The sequence below is a fragment of the Arachis hypogaea genome, chromosome 10 (genome assembly GCF_003086295.3).
Source record: "Arachis hypogaea cultivar Tifrunner chromosome 10, arahy.Tifrunner.gnm2.J5K5, whole genome shotgun sequence".
NCBI lineage: Eukaryota > Viridiplantae > Streptophyta > Magnoliopsida > Fabales > Fabaceae > Arachis > Arachis hypogaea.
In genome coordinates, this window is record NC_092045.1 from 15,394,639 (window position 1) to 15,412,675 (window position 18,037).

At 27.3% G+C, this 18,037-nt stretch overlaps 1 protein-coding gene across 4 annotated transcripts; it reads left to right on the forward strand.

Annotated features, from left to right (window-relative positions):
- The first annotated feature begins 2,197 nt into the window (after positions 1-2,197).
- On the forward strand, positions 2,198-10,499 carry LOC112715238 (uncharacterized). 4 transcript variants are annotated; one of them, XM_029289608.2, is made up of 12 exons: positions 2,198-2,447; positions 2,521-2,567; positions 3,102-3,163; positions 4,844-6,135; positions 6,220-6,549; positions 6,631-6,718; positions 7,522-7,834; positions 8,384-8,625; positions 8,722-8,922; positions 9,016-9,108; positions 9,195-9,296; positions 9,990-10,499. In XM_029289608.2, exons 4-12 carry the CDS (start codon positions 5,807-5,809, stop codon positions 10,038-10,040), a joined length of 1,749 nt encoding a protein of 582 aa, XP_029145441.1. In that variant the 5' UTR covers positions 2,198-2,447; positions 2,521-2,567; positions 3,102-3,163; positions 4,844-5,806; the 3' UTR covers positions 10,041-10,499. The 4 variants fall into 4 exon arrangements, with proteins under 4 accessions (XP_029145441.1, XP_029145439.1, XP_029145440.1 ...); XM_029289606.2 differs by having other exon boundaries at positions 10,010-10,499; XM_029289607.2 differs by having other exon boundaries at positions 10,022-10,499.
- Positions 10,500-18,037: the final 7,538 nt, after the last annotated feature.

The following is an 18,037-nucleotide window of genomic DNA, read 5'->3' on the forward strand; positions in this document are numbered from 1 at the left end:
TTTAGATTTTAGTTTTTGAAGCCTATTTGGATGCTACTTTGATGCACCTTGTGGTTTTATTAATTTTAGGAAATATTCGGGCGAGTTTGACAGAGTTCATACAGAAGAAAAAAGAAGAAATTAAATGCTGTCAATCATGGCTTTCTCGCACTCCAACGAGCATAACTTGAACCTAGTGTTTAGTGCCAGGAAGACAGAAACATGTGAAAGCTCACTACCTCGCCTGGCGCTAAACGTCATTTCTGACGCTGAACGCCAGAAGTGCGGATCAACCTCACCCAAAGGAGCTTCTTTAGCTAAATTTGGCTTTTAATTATTGTATTTTACCTCTTTTTATTTTTTTATTTACAAATAAAATCTTTTTGGTTTAGAATTTATTATTTTTTATTTTTGTTTCAAATCAAATTAGGTTAGATATAAAAGGAAAAAGATTCAACCCTTCAGGAGATCTTCTCACTTTCGCACTTTCACATTTTCTGAACCCTAGTTTTCTCTCTGAAACATGAGCCACTAAACTTCCTCGATTAAGGTTAGGAGCTCTGTTTATTTCTATGGATTAAGACTATTATTCTTCTATTTTAATTAATGTATTGATTCAATTTCAAGGATTACGTTCGTTCTTTATTTTATGAATCTGGGTAGATCAAAAGAATAACCCTTATTCTATATGTTTTATTGTGATTCTTGGAAGAGTTATCTCACTTGAACAACAGCTTGAAAGTAAATTCCTCCTAAATTGCTAATTACTTGGACTTAACGGGATACGTGACATATAATCCTTTTATATCTGGGTAATTAGGATTTTTGTGGCTATAAACTAGAATTGAACTTAACCCTCTACTCGAAATTAAATGACCAAGATATTGGCGGTTAACTAGGTTAGAGGAGACTAAATCACTAAGACATTAGGGTTTAGTCATTGACAGTTTGCCATGAAATGAATCTTGCATGATTAAATTAGTTGGTAAAAAAACTTAATCCAGAACAATAAACATCTCCGATACCTTAACTACCTTCTTTCATATATTCTACATCGAATCCATTATTTGCTTTTTTATTCTCTGAAGTACTGTTTAATGCTTTTTGAACCCCGAAACATCATTTTTTACTTGCCTGACTAAGGAATCATTCGACCATTGTTGCTCAATCCATCAATCCTTATGGGATCGACCCTCACTCACTTGAGATATTACTTGGTACGATCCAGTGCACTTGCCAGTTAGTTTGTGGATCTAGAAATTTTGCACCAATCATGTGCGTTTATGTGAATATTGTACTTGATTTGTCTATATGAATATTTCTGTTTAACCACTAATTGTCATACTTGTTGTAATTGCTCTTGATTATATTTGAACATTATTACAGGTGATTGGAACTGGTTGGTTGGATTGTGGTGGATTGAGTGATGATTGATTATGTTTGGGCCGGAGGCCGTGCTTGATTATGTGATGGGTTAGAGGCCGTGATTGATTTGTGTTGAGGTTTAACAATGTTTGAAAAATCTAACTAGCTAGTTCAACATAGATTTAATGAACCTATACTTCGAATAGAATGGTCATTCATACATTTTAGGTAACTTCTAAGACTTTATAAGAAAAGTATGATATTGGATTTTGGGTGATTAACCATTGATTTTTAAAAAAGTTCATAAGACAAACAATGATAACTGCTGTTGAAAACAACTTTATCTATCTTCTTATAATAATTCTGGAACTCCTCTATAGAGATCATATGGTTAGGTTCTCAACCTCCTACAGTCTTATCTTTTTAGTAAACAGACGAAGAAGCTTATGAAGAGTTTATTGCACTTTTGTTTATACGATATTGTTGTATTGGTTTAGTTATTATTTTTCCTCGCCATTAAAATTATACTTTTGCAAAGATAGATAGGAGTCATGATTATAATGTTTGTAAATTATTTGTATAAAGAACTCTTATTATTATTATGTGTGTGTATATATATATATATATATATATATATATATATATATATATATATATATATATATATATATATATATATATATATATATATATTTGAAGTGTTGTGATTAGTTTGTATCACTACAAGAAAAAAGAGCTATTTTAACATCTTTTTTTTGACAATCATAATTAAATGTAAAAATTAATATATATATTTAACAAATATTACAAATGTCAAATTATCATATTTATTTTGATACATAATTTGACCGTGAAGAATTATTGTTTATTTTTGACGGTCTTTATTTTCAGCTTACCACTATTCCTCTTCTTCTCTTATCATCGACTCTGTTTCTCTTTTTTCCTTCCGTCAAATTTGGGATCACCTACTCCTCTTCTTTCCTTGACTCCGGCTCTCAGTTTTGGATTCCACTACTCATTTTTCATATTCAAAATCTCAGTTTACTCTTCAATTTCAAGATTCATCTCATTCTTCAGCTCCAAAATCAACTTAGTCTTGTTAGGTATTTCTTTTTCCTCTCTCAAAATATTTTATTCTTTCATAAATCTGATTTAATTTTTGTTTTGATGCTTCAGATCTCAAAATTTTTTTGCTTCAAGCTTCTTATACTATACGTATTAAGGTAAGTTCAGATTCTCAGATCTATTCCCTAATTTATATTTTCTGATTTGGCTTCTTATTGAGCTGTTCTATGATTTGTACTTTTTATTTGTTCCTCATAGCTGATTTGTGGAAATTGATCTGTAATTTTGGTAAAGTTTTTGCTCTTTCTCATTTAATTTTTCTATTTTTTATTCATAATAAAAAAATGAGAGAAAGATAACTGTGACTTGGTGATGCAATGCTATTGTTTGTTCTGTTTCAGAGTTCTATTCATTTTATGTTTTATCTAATTTGACTTCTAATCTTTTATTTTTATTCTTTCTAATTTTTGCACACCATGTGTTTGTTCTTTTTCCTAAACCACAGGTTCATATCAAATAGGAGTATCTAACTTTAGTTTGAGAGTTTGGATTTATATATATATATATATATATATATATATATATATATATATATATATATATATATATATATATATGTATAGAGTTTGAATTTCTATAATATATTAGTTTGCATTAGTGATATTGCTTATTTGCATAGTTGCTTAATGTAGGTCAAAAAATTTTATCAATGGCTTCCAAATTGCTATTAAAGAAACAAAGTCAACCAACTGAGGCAAGTATTTTTTTATTATTGCTTATTTATGTGAATTGTAATTGTTAAGGTCATTTATAGTCTTCTAGAATGCATTTTTCTTGTTTATTATTGTTTGGTAATGCTGAATATTCTATAATTTGCTATGTTTTCTATGTATGACTCTGTATTAAGTGACATATTCATGCTTACTTTGGAGGAGTCAATGTTAATTCTCACTTCTCTCTTTGCCTGTTAAGTAATTTTTTACGACTGAGTCCACATCTAACTATAATTATTCTGAGGTATACACTTTCTTCGCTCTCAATATTTAGGATTAGAATATCTTTCATGACTTGTTTAAGTAGTGTTCTATAACAAATAGGCTTCTACTTGTGCTTCTGCTATGCATTCTCTCTTTTCTGCTCTGCCTCTTTGCCTCTGCTATTTTTGTGATAAAATTTGTGATCAAAAACAAAAAGGTAATCAAGATATATATAAACACACACATCACTGTATGTAATAACAAACTTAGAAGTACCTTGGTGTGTGTTTGGCAAATACGGCGCACTGTTACATTACAAAGACATATCATTTTGTCCATGGGATATATCACTTCCTCAGTAGTATAGGTGTTAGCATGCTCAATTGTTCCCTTTAGCTTTGTTAAAAGTTTATCAAATTTCTAATTAAGGTCACAGTCACAAGTAGCTAAATTCAGATAAAATTTGATACATCAAATTAAAGTACACATTTACCAAGTAATAAAAAATAATTTCCATTCACGAATAGGAAAGAATAAAAATTCTGATCTTTGTAACTCTCCTTGATTAGGAAATATACCTCTTGCACTAAAGCTGGATTGGTTTCGTATAGCTGCAGCAGATCCTTCATATACACTCCTTTTTATTAACAAACACACGTTACTCTTTCCAGTAATAACTAGATCATACATTAGTTACCAAATTTTAATGCTAACAATTTCTTATGTACATTTGGGATATTAATTACTTGTCTATTTATTTATGGTCATATATTTTGGTCCTTTAGAAAAAATAAAAAACAAAAGAAATTAAAGACAGTGACTATAATGTTGTTTAATTAAGCCTTAGAAATTAACCGACTATATCCTCCTAAAACCAGCAAAAACCAAGGACTAAATTCATGTTACATCCGACCACTCACCATTTGATCATTTTTTTTTCTGAATTAAGAGTTGTGGCTTAATTTCATTGAAATGTTTAGAAACTCACTAGTAATTTTTAATTTTGCCAAATTTTTTTCACCGTTAAGCCGTTCACTTGTATAATAGAATAGCTTTTATTTTAATATTATTTAATCCTTCATTTAATTTATAGGAAAGATCTTGATCTATTAATTTTTCTCACTGTCAAATTAATCTCTCTTTCTTTCCCTGTTAACTAGTAATATTCTATTAGCATTTTCTTTTAAAAAAAATTAGATGACTAATATATTCTCTTTTTCTCTGTTAACTAACCCTTTACTTTCTCTTTATTTATTTTCTTTTTTTATATTTTTGTTCATTATATGTGCTCCTTAATTTTTTGTTTTGTATATAGTGAGCAGTGGTTGCGTTATATGTTTGTTATGGACTATGTGTCATGCATTCTTTGGATTTTATTATAGCTATATTTGTGTTTTAACTTTTTTTTTCTATTGAGGCTTGTGATTTCTGGTGCTTATTTTTAATATTTTTTTTAGGTATGTTAAGCTTGTCATATATTCAATGGACAAGGATTGGATGCAAATTAAGAATAGAGCCCTTTTACAATATAGGAGAGGTGTCAACGAGTTCTTAGATTTTGCCTTTAGTCATACAAACAATGATAAGATATATTGTCCGTGTTTTAAATGCAATAATTGCCTTAGAAAATCTCGTGAGCAAGTATAATTTGATCTTCTAAGTCATGGCATAGTGAGAAATTATACAATTTGGTACCACCATGGAGAATCGCTACAAGATGAGTCACCCCATTCAAGTTCATTTGATAGTGAGGATGATTATATGGATAAAGATGACATGGAAAACATGTTAAGGGATCATTTTGGAGTTTGGGATATAGAAGAGGATATTGAAGAACCTAATGAAGAGCATATAGAAGAGGATATAGGAGAACCTTATGAAGAGCATGTAGAAGAACCTAATGAAGATGCAGCAAAGTTTTACAAACTTTTGGATGATTCTGAGAAAGAACTATATCCAGGATGTACGTACTTTTCAAAGCTCTCGTTTTTGATGAGATTATTCCATATTAAATGTCTTGGTGGATGGAGTAATAAATCATTTTCTATGTTACTTGAGTTATTGAATGATTCTTTTCCAAAAGGGGTACAACTACCGGCGTCTTACTATGAAGCTAGGAAGATTATTCGAGATCTTGGCTTGGATTATGAGAAAATAGATGCTTGTATTAATGATTGTATGCTATTCTGGAAAGATCATGATAAGAAAGAAACTTGTGATCATTGTGGTGCTTCAAGGTGGAAGTTTGAGGAGAAAGATGGAAAGAGAAAAAAAATTCCTATAAAAGTTCTCCGTTACTTTCGAATAACTCCAAGGCTTAAAAGATTATATATGTCAACAAAGACAGCATTTGATATGAGATGGCATGATGCAAAGCGAATTGATGATGGGTATTTACGTCATCCAGCTGACTCAGAATTATGAAAAAGATTTATGGCTTAAAGACTCATGATTGTCATGTTCTTCTAGAGTGCTTCCTTCCGCTTGTTTTACGGGGTCTTTTCTCATCACATGATGTGCGTAGTGCATTAATAGGACTTTGCAGTTTTTTCAAGGAGTTGTGCTCAAAAGTTCTAACAGTGAAAAATCTTGAGAAGATTGAAGAACAAATCATTATCACACTTTGCAAGTTGGAAATGATATTTCCGCCTTCATTTTTTGATGTCATGATCCATTTACCTATCCATTTGGCAAGTGAGGCTAAGATTGCAGGACCAGTCCATTATCGATGGATGTACCCTATTGAGAGGTAAATATTATTTTATCATGTAATTTTTTAGATAAAATATTCAATAAATTTCTTTACTTATATATTGTCCCTTTTTGAACAAAGGTATTTACGTGGCTTAAAAGCTTATGTACGTAATCGAGCTCATCCAGAAGGTTCAATTGCTGAAGGATATCTTGCAAATGAATGCTTATTATTTTGCTCAAGATACTTTAATGGTATTGAAACAAAGTATAATCGAGTTGGAAGAAATTGGGATGGTGCAATAACTCATGGTTATAAAGTTGAAATAAAGGATAAAGTATTACCGATTTTCAAGCAAAATGGAAGACCCTCAAGAAATTGTAAAGTGACAAGAAGATTGAGTCTAGAAGAAATAAAGCAAGCTCATCTTTATATTTTGAAGAACTGTGATCAAGTTACTCCTTTCATATGGTAAGCATAGTTGTATTTAGATAATATTTAGCTTTTTTTTTAGAAGTATTGCTTGAAACTTATTGGCCTTTATAAATGCAGTAAACATAAAGAAATATTAGAAGAAGAGAACCCAAGAAATGTTCAAAAACGACATGATCAAGAATTTTCAGATTGGTTTGAAAGTCATGTAAGTCCTAAATATGGATGAAATATTACATACTACTTTTTAATCAGGTTACATACTATTTAAAGTCATGTAAGAATTTTTTTAACTATATCTTTTTCTTTTTCAAATCAGGTTACATGTTTGTACAAAGAAAAAGATAAACAAGTAACCCATCAACTTTTATGTTTAGCAAGAGGTCTAGCAAGAGAAGCCACATGCTATAAAGGATACAAAGCAAACGGTTTTATCTTCCACACAAAAGATTGTGAGAATCATAGAAAAACTCAAAGTAGTGGAGTTATGGTAAAGCTAAATTGTGGAAAGGAGTATTATGGAGTCATTGAGGATATTGTGGAGTTATCATATATGAATGATAACAAAGTTGTAATGTTCAAATGCTTATGGTGGGATGTGGACAATTATGGTAGAGGAGTGAAAGTAGATGAATATGGTGTCACCCTGGTAAATAAAGGTCGCACTTTGAAGACAAGAGAAGTATTTGTTATGGCATGTCAATCTGAGCAAGTATTCTATGTTGAAGATATTTGTAACTCCAATTGGCAATGTGTTGTAAAAGTCACACCACATGACTATTTTAGTATGCCTTTAGAAGAGGAGGAGGAGGAGGAAGTGGCTGATGATAAGTTTGATGAATAAATAGAGTAATAGAAAGATTTTATTTTTTTTTTCTTGAAACCTTTTCTAATAGAAATTAATTGCAATTATGTTTTTAGGATTTTAATGTTTTTATTTAATATTTTTTAATGAAATCCTTTTGATGTGCTGTTGTTGGTTTTAATAATGAATATGATTTGTTGATTTAGCCAAAGACCTCAAAGATTGCTAATAGTGTTGCTGCTAGAAGAAAGAAAGGGATTCAGAGTCTTGTATCTAAAAGAAATTTAGCTCCATCAAGTCACTTACAACAAGCTGATTTTCTTTCTAATAATGATGGAGAGCATGGAAAAAAAGTAAGTTCATCAAGCCACTCACAAGTTAGAAGGACATTTGACTCCCTTTCTAATAATGATGGAGTGCATGGAAAAAAAGCAAGTTCATCAAGTCACTCACAACTTAGAAGGCAATTTGACTCCCTTTCTAATGATGATGGAGTGGATGAAGAAGAATTCGAATCCGGTATATTCTTTAGCATTCTTTAATTTCATTAATCTCTTTTGGATATTTATTATGAGGTGGATTTAGTTTTCTGACATAAAAATATTAATAGCATGACTAATTTTATTTGTATATCTTCCTTTTGACATTAATACTATACCATAAACTTTGAAGCTAGTGACTGCAATCCAAAAAATATTAGTGCTATACCATATAGATTTAAAGGGTGATGGGGTGTGAGAAAAAAAGATAAGAGAAGAGAAGAGAAGGGCAGTGATTAAAAACTGAAGGAGGGGCCAGGGGCATGGGTCAGGGGTGGGTGCGTGCAGTGCAGTGCAAGGTGTGACAAAGACAAGCTCTTTATTATTCTCCCCCCCCCCCCACTAAATTAAAATTTACTGTTTTCTTTGTATTTTCTCCACTTGTTGTCTAAATAAATTCCTTGTATTGAACAATGCATAGAATAGAATTTAACATGTGCCAACTTGAATTTAATGTCTGATTTATCAAAGGCTAATATATGTCTGAAAAAATAATATCTTGCTCCTATTATTTCACTGATTTAAACAGATTTTGTTGCACCGAAAAAAAAAGTGAGAGGACCTACGCGCAATCTTGAGTTAGCAAAGTTACCAGCTGGAAAAAGACTTGACATAAACTGGAGAATGAATAGGCCAGTTGGTCCAAATGCAAAGCTGTTCAAATCAAGATGCACTGTTCTAGTTCGTGATGTGAAGAATGCACCACTAAAGGTTAAAGAATGGGCTGATATCAAAATAGAGAACAAAATAAAGATGTTTGACCTAGTTTTGGTAATATTCATGTTCTTCTTGTTATGTTTTCACTTGCTTTTTTTATTTTTATGTCTATAAAACTCAAACTAATAATATATGTTATGTTCTTTTAAGACATACTTTAAAGTTGAAGGTCGAAAGCATTTAGTATGGGCTCAAATGAATTCTTCTTATCGGAGTTATCGACATCTATTAAAGAAAAGGTATTTTGAACCTTATGATAACCCTGAAATTGCTCGAGCCAATATACCATTGGAAATGGAAAAAGAGGATTGGGATTACCTTGTGAATCTTTGGATTGATGAAGGCTGGCAGGTTTGTACTTCATATGACATAATAATTGTTAATTGACTTAGATTTAACTAGCCTCTTTTATCACATGTTATGACCTATTTTGTTAATTATTAGAAAATAAGTCAACAAAACAAGATGAGTCGAGCTGCAAATAGCATTATTCATACCACTGGTGCTAAGGGAGCCCAACAAAGAGCTGAAGAGGCGGTATCTAAATTTTACTAATTTATAGACTTAATTTGAAGATATTTATTAGTTGCTATATTTATAAGATATGTTATTTGTACCTACAGTTTGAGCAAACAGGACAAGAAATTGACCGTCTTCGCCTTTGGGAGCTTACGCATACCCGTGTTAATGGACAAGCTTGCAATGAAGAAACTCAAGAAAAACTTGTAAGATATGTTATCACATATTGTGAGTTTTGTTTATTACTTTGATAACTTCTCAAAATTATTTCTTCCTTCTTTGATAACTTGTGTAATTCTTTAAATAAGTTCTACAAAAGATAGAATCATTAAAAAATTAGTTGTGCTTTGTCGGAAGTATTAGTATATTAGAAGTTGTTTCTGCTTCAGATTTTGTTGTGAAAGTCTTGAAATTTTGTGTTTGTTGAATTATGATTAGACAAGAAGAAAAATAGAGCAGAAAGCTTTGCATTGTAACTAAATGACCTCACTTTATATATCATTCAGTAAATCTGTTCTATCTGTAAGCATACATTCTACTTTTATTTATATTACATGCTGTGGTGCAAACTCAGCAAAACTGGCTGCTGACTCTAACATCCTAACACTCAATATAAGAAAAGAGTCCTAACTAACCTTATTATCTTTATAAATTTTTTTTCTTATTCTGCAAGATACCCTTAACATGTTGATTGTGCAATGTAGCTACTTTATAAATTTAAGAGGATTGTGCAATGTTGATATTTATGAGATCCAACGTTTAGGAAAAAAGTGTTTAAATTGACTATGAAAGTCTTGAAAAATTCTGTTATGCAATGAAAAAATTGGATTAATTAGGCATTAATTTTTACAGTAAGCATTTATATTCATGTTTACATATATTTTTATTGATTTTATTAGGTTGATTTGATCCATTTTAGAATTTACTTAAGGAATTATCATCTCAAGTAAATGAGGGAATATTAGAGATGAATGAACATGAGGTGATGGTAGAAGTATTTGGACCTGAACGACATGGACGAGTTCGTGGTTATGGAGCTGGCGTGACACCTACACAGTTATGGGGTCCTAGATCATTCATATTTTCTAATCTCCAAATAAAGCTTCAATGTGCAGAAAAAAAATATGAAGACTCTAAAATAGAGGTGGAAGATTTGAAGAAAAAAGTAGATCATATGGCAGGAATACTTGAGCAACTATTGGATGGAAGGTTGCCTATAGTTCAAAGTGATAACAATCCTACTTGATTAATGCTCAAGACTTTGATGAGTTTATGTATAATTCATATAGCACTATACAAAAAAAGAACATTAATATGATATTATGATATTGAGTATTGATTTTGGTACTTGATGTTAATTGTTGTTGATATACTTATCAAATGCTAAATAAAGAATGCTATTTGTACTAGTTTTGAATCATGATCAATGATCAAAATTGCAAAGCTTTTGTTTGATTTTATACAATGATTATGTATGATAAAGTAAAAGCATATTCATGTCACAGTGGTAGAATTTTATTTTGTCTATTATTATAGTCATTTTTATTTAAAAAATAAATAATAGGTGAAACCTTAACTTTTATAATAATGAATGTCAAAAAAAATATGATTGAGTTTTTTTTATGGTAAAAAATTGTCAAAAAATATCCATGATATAGTATATTTCACGGTTAATAATTGTAAAAAATTATTGTTGAGAATTTTTTATGGTCAATAAGTGTCAAAATAAATAGTATTTTCGACGGTTAATAAGTATCACAAAAAATATATTCTCAAATTTTTTAACATTATTTTTGACGGCCAATAATTATCAAAATAAGATTAAGCTTTTTTCACAATTACTTATATGTTAAAAATACTATTTTTGACACAACTTTTATTAACATATTTTCATAGTTAAAATAGTGTCAAAAATTATTTTTTTGACGAATTTTAATTCTTTTTTGACACATATAACCCTCAAAAATAATCTATATTGTTGTAGTGTATGTATGTATATACGATTTTAAGAAAACGTATTTCCAGTTTTTCATAGAAAATAACGACATTGTTTCGAGTTAAAAAGGCTCGTATTTTACTATTAAGTATATGGAAGTTGTCGTAATATCCTCGTTATCTGAGTGGTGTATCCGGAAGCGTGACATCCTGGTAGTAAGGTGCTACACTTGTTAAATAAAAAACTTATCTCATTCTAAATCTTTATAATTTTTTTTATTTTTAGATCAAATAAAATATAAATTATTTATTTTTGAAATCTTTTGTTAATTAATTTACTTTATTAAATATTAAAGTGATAGAAAATTATATTTTTATGTTTTATAGAGTGAAAAACATGAAATAAATAATATGATCAATTTTTCTAATAATTTTATTATATGAATTTAAAATATATTCGTGAATAAATATGTAAAGTATACTCATTTTAATAGATTTACTTAATATTTTTTATTTTAATATCATGACAAAAACAAATAAATTTTAAAATAATTTACTTTTATGTACTATCATATATATAGATTTTTTAATTTCTAATCAAGATTTTGAAAATTGAACCGGCTATTAAATCGTTCTGATTATTGGTTTATTAGTTTAATCGGCTGTGATCCAATCAAAATAACTGTTTTATAATAAAATAATAAATAAAATATAAATAAGCAGACTAAAACATAATTATAGTCTAATATAAATTTTAAAATATCATCCAAATTAAAAGAACTACATCAATCACAATGTTATAATCTCGTTCAAATACAAATTCAAAAGTCAAATAATAATAATAATAATAATAATAATAATAATAATAATAATAATAATAATAATAATAACAGAGTCAAAAATATTTTATGTACTATAATGAAAAAATAATAATAAATGAATATTGATATATTTTTTTCAGGTGACAATTTAGAGTCAAGCATAAACAAATATTTATTTATGATTAAATAAAAATACTTATGAAAATTTTTTATATATTGCCATGTACTATTTGTTAATAAAAGGAATTAGAGATCAATATAAGAAAAATTAAACTTAGTTGGTAGAAAACTTTACTTTCTGATTTTTAGACACACACGTAATTAGACAAATATTTCTCTTTTTTCTCGTTTAATTTTTCTTTGTAAGTAAGAAAAGTGAGTGAGTGAGAATAGAGAAGTTGAGTTAGAAGAAAAGAGAAGAAGAAAAAAAAGAAGGAATGAAGTAGGGGTCAACTCCGATCCATCATCATCGTTATTGCCAAACAATCATGCCCAAAGAAAAGAAGCTTGGAGCTTACTTACATGTTGGCTCCATTAAAGCCAAAGAAAAGAAAAGAAGAGACACCAACATCATCACGACGCCATCACTTTTGGGCACTATAAATTGTTGCGAAATAATATGATGACTAAAATAAAGACGATGAGAATTGTGGTTTTAAAATACAATTAGAGCTATCTTTAGAAATATATTTGTCCTTACATAGATTTGTTATTAAGTTAGTGATAATATACTCTTTTAGTTTTAGAATTCAATAAAACCTTTAATTTCTTAATTAGTAATTTCAAAAAATTACTTCACATTCTTTAAACTTAAAGATGAAATAAAACTTGTTATATAAATATTGAATTATTTTTATATAATAATAAATATAAAAACTAAGAGAAAAAATATGTTTATAACCAATACAAAAGACACAAACGAACTTATTTTTCTATTTATCAAAAGAGAAAAAATTAATGACAAACATAATTTATTATTTTTGGTTAGCACTTTTAGTTATTTGTCTAATTTTAATATATTTTTAGCCACATTTTTTAAATTATTTATGAGCAAAATTATTTTTTAATAAATTTTAAGAAGTCAAGATTATCCCATAAAAATTAAACAATTTGGTCAAATAGTTTGAGAGATATAATTTTTCAAATTTTGGTAGTGGTGGTTGAATTTTTTTTACTTTTTCAGTTCTGCAATATTAATTTTTAGCCACTAGAACTTTCGATTTACTTAACATCTTAAGTTGCTACCAAAGAGATCCTGAAAGTCTATAAGTATAGTTTAACTGAGTACAAGTTTTATGTTCAGAACTATTTTATAGATTTAATAAGGTTACTTAAAAGATGGGTTAGTCGCTGAAAAGTCGCTGAAAATTCTGAACTGGTTCATGAAAATAGGCCATCACTTCCCATTAACAATCAATTAACCAAGTAACCTGATATGAACCTAAAATTTGTTTTATTTAAAACTCAAATGCTTTGAGTATAACCTCACCAAAGATTGGAAGCTTTAGGCTAAAAATAGATTTTTAATGGTATTTATTAAAAGGTCGTTGATATGCTATTTTCTACAGAATTATTAGTGCAGCTGTAAATTTTTAGTGAAATTGTTCCAACTATTGCTCCGATCCTATTCTAGATCATCAATTTGAATGAAACCAATTTTTTATAAAACTTTAATGTCTTCTGGTTTGCCTAAAAATTTCAGAAACCAAATTTTTATAAAACTTTAATATGTCTTCTGTTTTATTTCAATAATATTTGTTTGATAATGGGGACAAAATTTATATAACATGATAATAATTTTCATGATAAAAATAGTATGTGTACATAAAAAATTAAATATTAAATTATCTATTAACTATTATATATTTGTGTATAATTATATGTATTATTTAATTTATTTTTAATGTGTATTTTATATTTCAATATATATTTTTTATGGATAGTTATTTTTTATGTACATGTAGCATAATTATTGTTATACTTATATTTTGTTATTACAAAATACGATTAGTCTTCAAAATATCTAATATATAAATTAAAACACTAAAATAATAATTTAATAATAATATATAATTTAAAATTCTATTGTTTTAGGTTTTATATTTTTAAAAAATTAAGTAATTTTTCTCTTAACACTACCATCAAAATTTCTCTTTCTATATATATATATATATATATATATATATATATATATATATATATATATATTACTAAACAATTATTTAAAAATTCACTTTCCAACACAATTAGAAACCGACTTTTATTGATATTCATAGTTAGAAAAGTTCTTTTAATTAATACAGTTGCTATGCAAAAATTAAAGCTAATTTTAAAAGAAAATAAATAATATTCTTTGGAGTTGATTTTTAAGAAAGAACATTAATTTCGTTTAAATCTGAGAATTGATCGTTCTAACGAATATCTAATATAAAATTTTTAAATTGACGATTAAGTACTAAAAATTGAGTAAAAAATTATTGTGGGATCAAATTTAATAATCTAATGAGGACAAATAAATATTATTATTATATACTACTCAAAAAAATTTTAAATTGTAGTGGGGACAAGTGCCCCCACAACAATATACTTAAAACCGTCCCTAATTGCTTCTATTCTAGACCATCAATTTGATTTAAACAAATTTTTTATAAAACTTTGATATATCCACTGGTTTGCCTAAAAATTTCAAAAATAATTTTTTATGAAATTTTGATATGTCCACTGGTTTGTCTAAAAGTTTCAGAATTGTTTGAGTTGTGAATTAGAAGTTATAAATTTTAGAAGTTTAATAGTTTTTTACATAAAAATCCGTTTTTCTGACTTTAAAGCATCAAATTCCAATTTTATATATCTTGAAATCTTGGAAATCTTTTGATTTAAAACTTGTGGTAAACAAAAAGTTGATGTGTCCAAAATATGTGATTCAATTTTCAGATCCATACACATTTTAAGAGACTAATTATGTAACTTATAACGTGATATGCTCAACAAAACTTTAATAGAACGGATTTTACAAAATCGAACATGTTCCTAAGCTTTGTTAATTAACCAAATGACATGACATAAAGCTGAAACTCTATTTAAATAGAATCTAGATGAGTCCAATATATTTCCATCAAATTTTAGAAACATTAGGTTGAAAATTAAATTTTTACCAAATTTTCTAAAGAAGTGGCTTTTTGCTGATTTTTCTAAAATTATTACTACAACATTCTTAGAAACATGTAAAATTAACTATTAAATTTGGTTGCTCTTAAACGAAGTAGTAGTTAGGCCCAAAATGTAGTTGCATCTTATATGTAAAGATCATAATTGAATATGGGGCAACTATCGTTTTGCATGTAATTTTAATGCTCTAAAATTATTAGAATTTATTATTTAATTATCAATGATAAAAAAATATAGATAAAATATATTATTAAATTATTAGACTTAAATAATTAAATTGATATAACTAAATAATTATCAAAAACAATAACTGTTCATCATCTCTAACATTTTTTCAGTTTTACGTGAAGGCATTATTATCTAAGTAGCCACCACAAACATAAAAAGAAAAACCCACTCGACACGTACGTGCTTGAATCAGCACACCACGCGCATGTAATCTCCTTTTCCACTTCAAGCATTATAAACACTTTTGGTTGACATAATACTTCAAGGAGCTATGAAATAAATTCAAAAACTGACTGTAACTTGGTTTAAATCTGGGATGTGAAGCTCAGGAGACTTAGCTCAGGTAACTTTGCCACTAGGCAAGGCTACATCTTATAAATTTGTATGTTAATTATTGTATATATTATATATCCTTTTTAATTAAATTATTTTATATTCGTTAAACTTAATTTTAATTTTATTTTTTTATTCATTTTTTCTCAAGGTTAGAATTTTTTAATTATACACTATTATTTAAATAAATATTAAATTTATTAAATCTTTTCAAATTTACAAAGGTCAAATATCTTTTATTAATTATAACTAACATTTTTTCTATGATTATATAATTTTTTTTGAATAAATACGTGAAGTATTAATAAATTATTGAAATCTAACAATAATTAACTTAATACAAAAAACAAAATTTAAAAAATACTTATTATAAAAATAATAAAATTTAATTCTATATAATTTTTTTTCAAATGCTCTCCTATTCTTATTGCATAATTTTCTTTTACCTCTTATATCCACATTGTTTCTAAAGTATTTTATATGAAAAAATAAACACATCCACATTGTTACTTTATATTTTATATGAAAAAGTAAACATCTATGCTAAAATAAATAAACATGTATAATATATGAAAATAAACAGAACTTAAGTGATTTTAAGAAAAACAAAAAGTAAACATTTAATAGATAGAGGAAAAATAAAAAAATACAAACATATTAAAAATAACATAACTAAAATATTTTTGAAGTTGCTACTTTAATTATTTTTTTAATGAGTAAAAATTTATAAAACTAAGCACTTAAATTAATTTCTAAAGAACTTTAAATTAGACAATTTAATTTTTAATAAATTTTTATTATTATAAAATCTTCAAGAATTATTTTGATTAGACACATTATTATTATTTTTTTAATAAAATTTTAATATGCATATTGAATAAATAATTTTTTAACAAATTTTATTGCAAGATAATTAGGTTTAAATCAGTTCCTTTTACAGAAAAATAAATTCGTTTAAAAACTTTAAAATAATAAAAAATTGTTAATTACCAAAATATTTAATTTATAATATTTGAAAATTAATTTAAATATTTACTCAAATTATATAAAACATTATTCAAATGAGAATATTCATGAAGATGTGACTGAGGCTATATACCAAACACACACAACAAACAAAATCATACGTTCCAATTCTGTCATACAAACTAATGTAATTTGTATGACTAACTAACATCCACCCTTATCATCCAACTGTTATGACTATATGCTAGATATTCACAAGACCAAAGCCAGATAGTTGTCTCATCTATTTGATCAATCACCATTCTTACCGTTATACACAGAAAATCTAATACCATGTGTAATCTGTTGTTTCCTTCTTCTAATACCACGTGTACTGTGTTGTTTCGAATATCACCTTTTGTGGTGCCAATCACAGCAATATTCCTAGAGTTTTTGACTCTTGCCAAAGCTTTACAACTAATCCACTCCAACCACTTAGTTGAATCCCTTAGCCTTTATCAATCAATCTTGTTTTATATTTTTCAATGTCGCAATGAAATTTATTTACAACCATTATATTTTTCTGTCAAGTCTTTTTTAGTGTATCAAACTCAATAAAGTGTTCTGTTTCAATGTATTGAGATAGATAAAATACTTTTATATATTAAGTAGGAGGAGTCCTTAATTTTTTTTCTAAATATTTTTTAATTTTTTTATATGCATGTATTGTTTAAAAAACATGTTTTTGTGTTACATGACTAACAAATTTTTAAATTTTAAATACTAAATCTTAGTTCTTAACAATAAAAAATAAGATATGGCTAAATGTGTTAAAAAAAGTTTTACTCTTTAACATTTCTCTTAAAAAATTGTTTACTTCCATCATTTACTAACTTTAAAGTATTTCAAAGGACATATAATTAATACCAATATCACATTTCAAAGCACATATAATTAATACCAAAATTGTTTACTTTAATCTTCTACTAACTTTAATCATATCCATAATAAAATAACATTTTATTTAAAAATACCAATATTACATATAAGAGGAACATTTTTTAGATGCTATAATTAATCAATCTAATCAGAATCATATGTGAGCAAATTGTGTATAACAATGTGATAGTAGAGAAAACTAATAATTAATTAAATAATACATAAAAACTACAATATTTTTAAACATATAAAATTAATTATTAAATGTTGTTGCTCTTAAATGAAGTAGTAATATAGTCCCAAAGTGATGAAGTAGTTGCTTTTTAGTTAAGAAGATGGCCTTATTATATATTCTGATGAGTGGAATCTATCACGCTATTTGCTTTAACCATCTCTAATGCTGCAAGTAACTCACAATCTTTAATGTCATTCAGCCACAACTTTAAATTGTCCTCACCAAAAGCTTCACCTGCAATCTCTTCCATTCCATTCATAATATCAATATCACCAAAATCAGTGTCACCAAAGTTATTATTATTATTATTGTTGTTGTTGGCCTTAGCTACCTCCATGTTCAT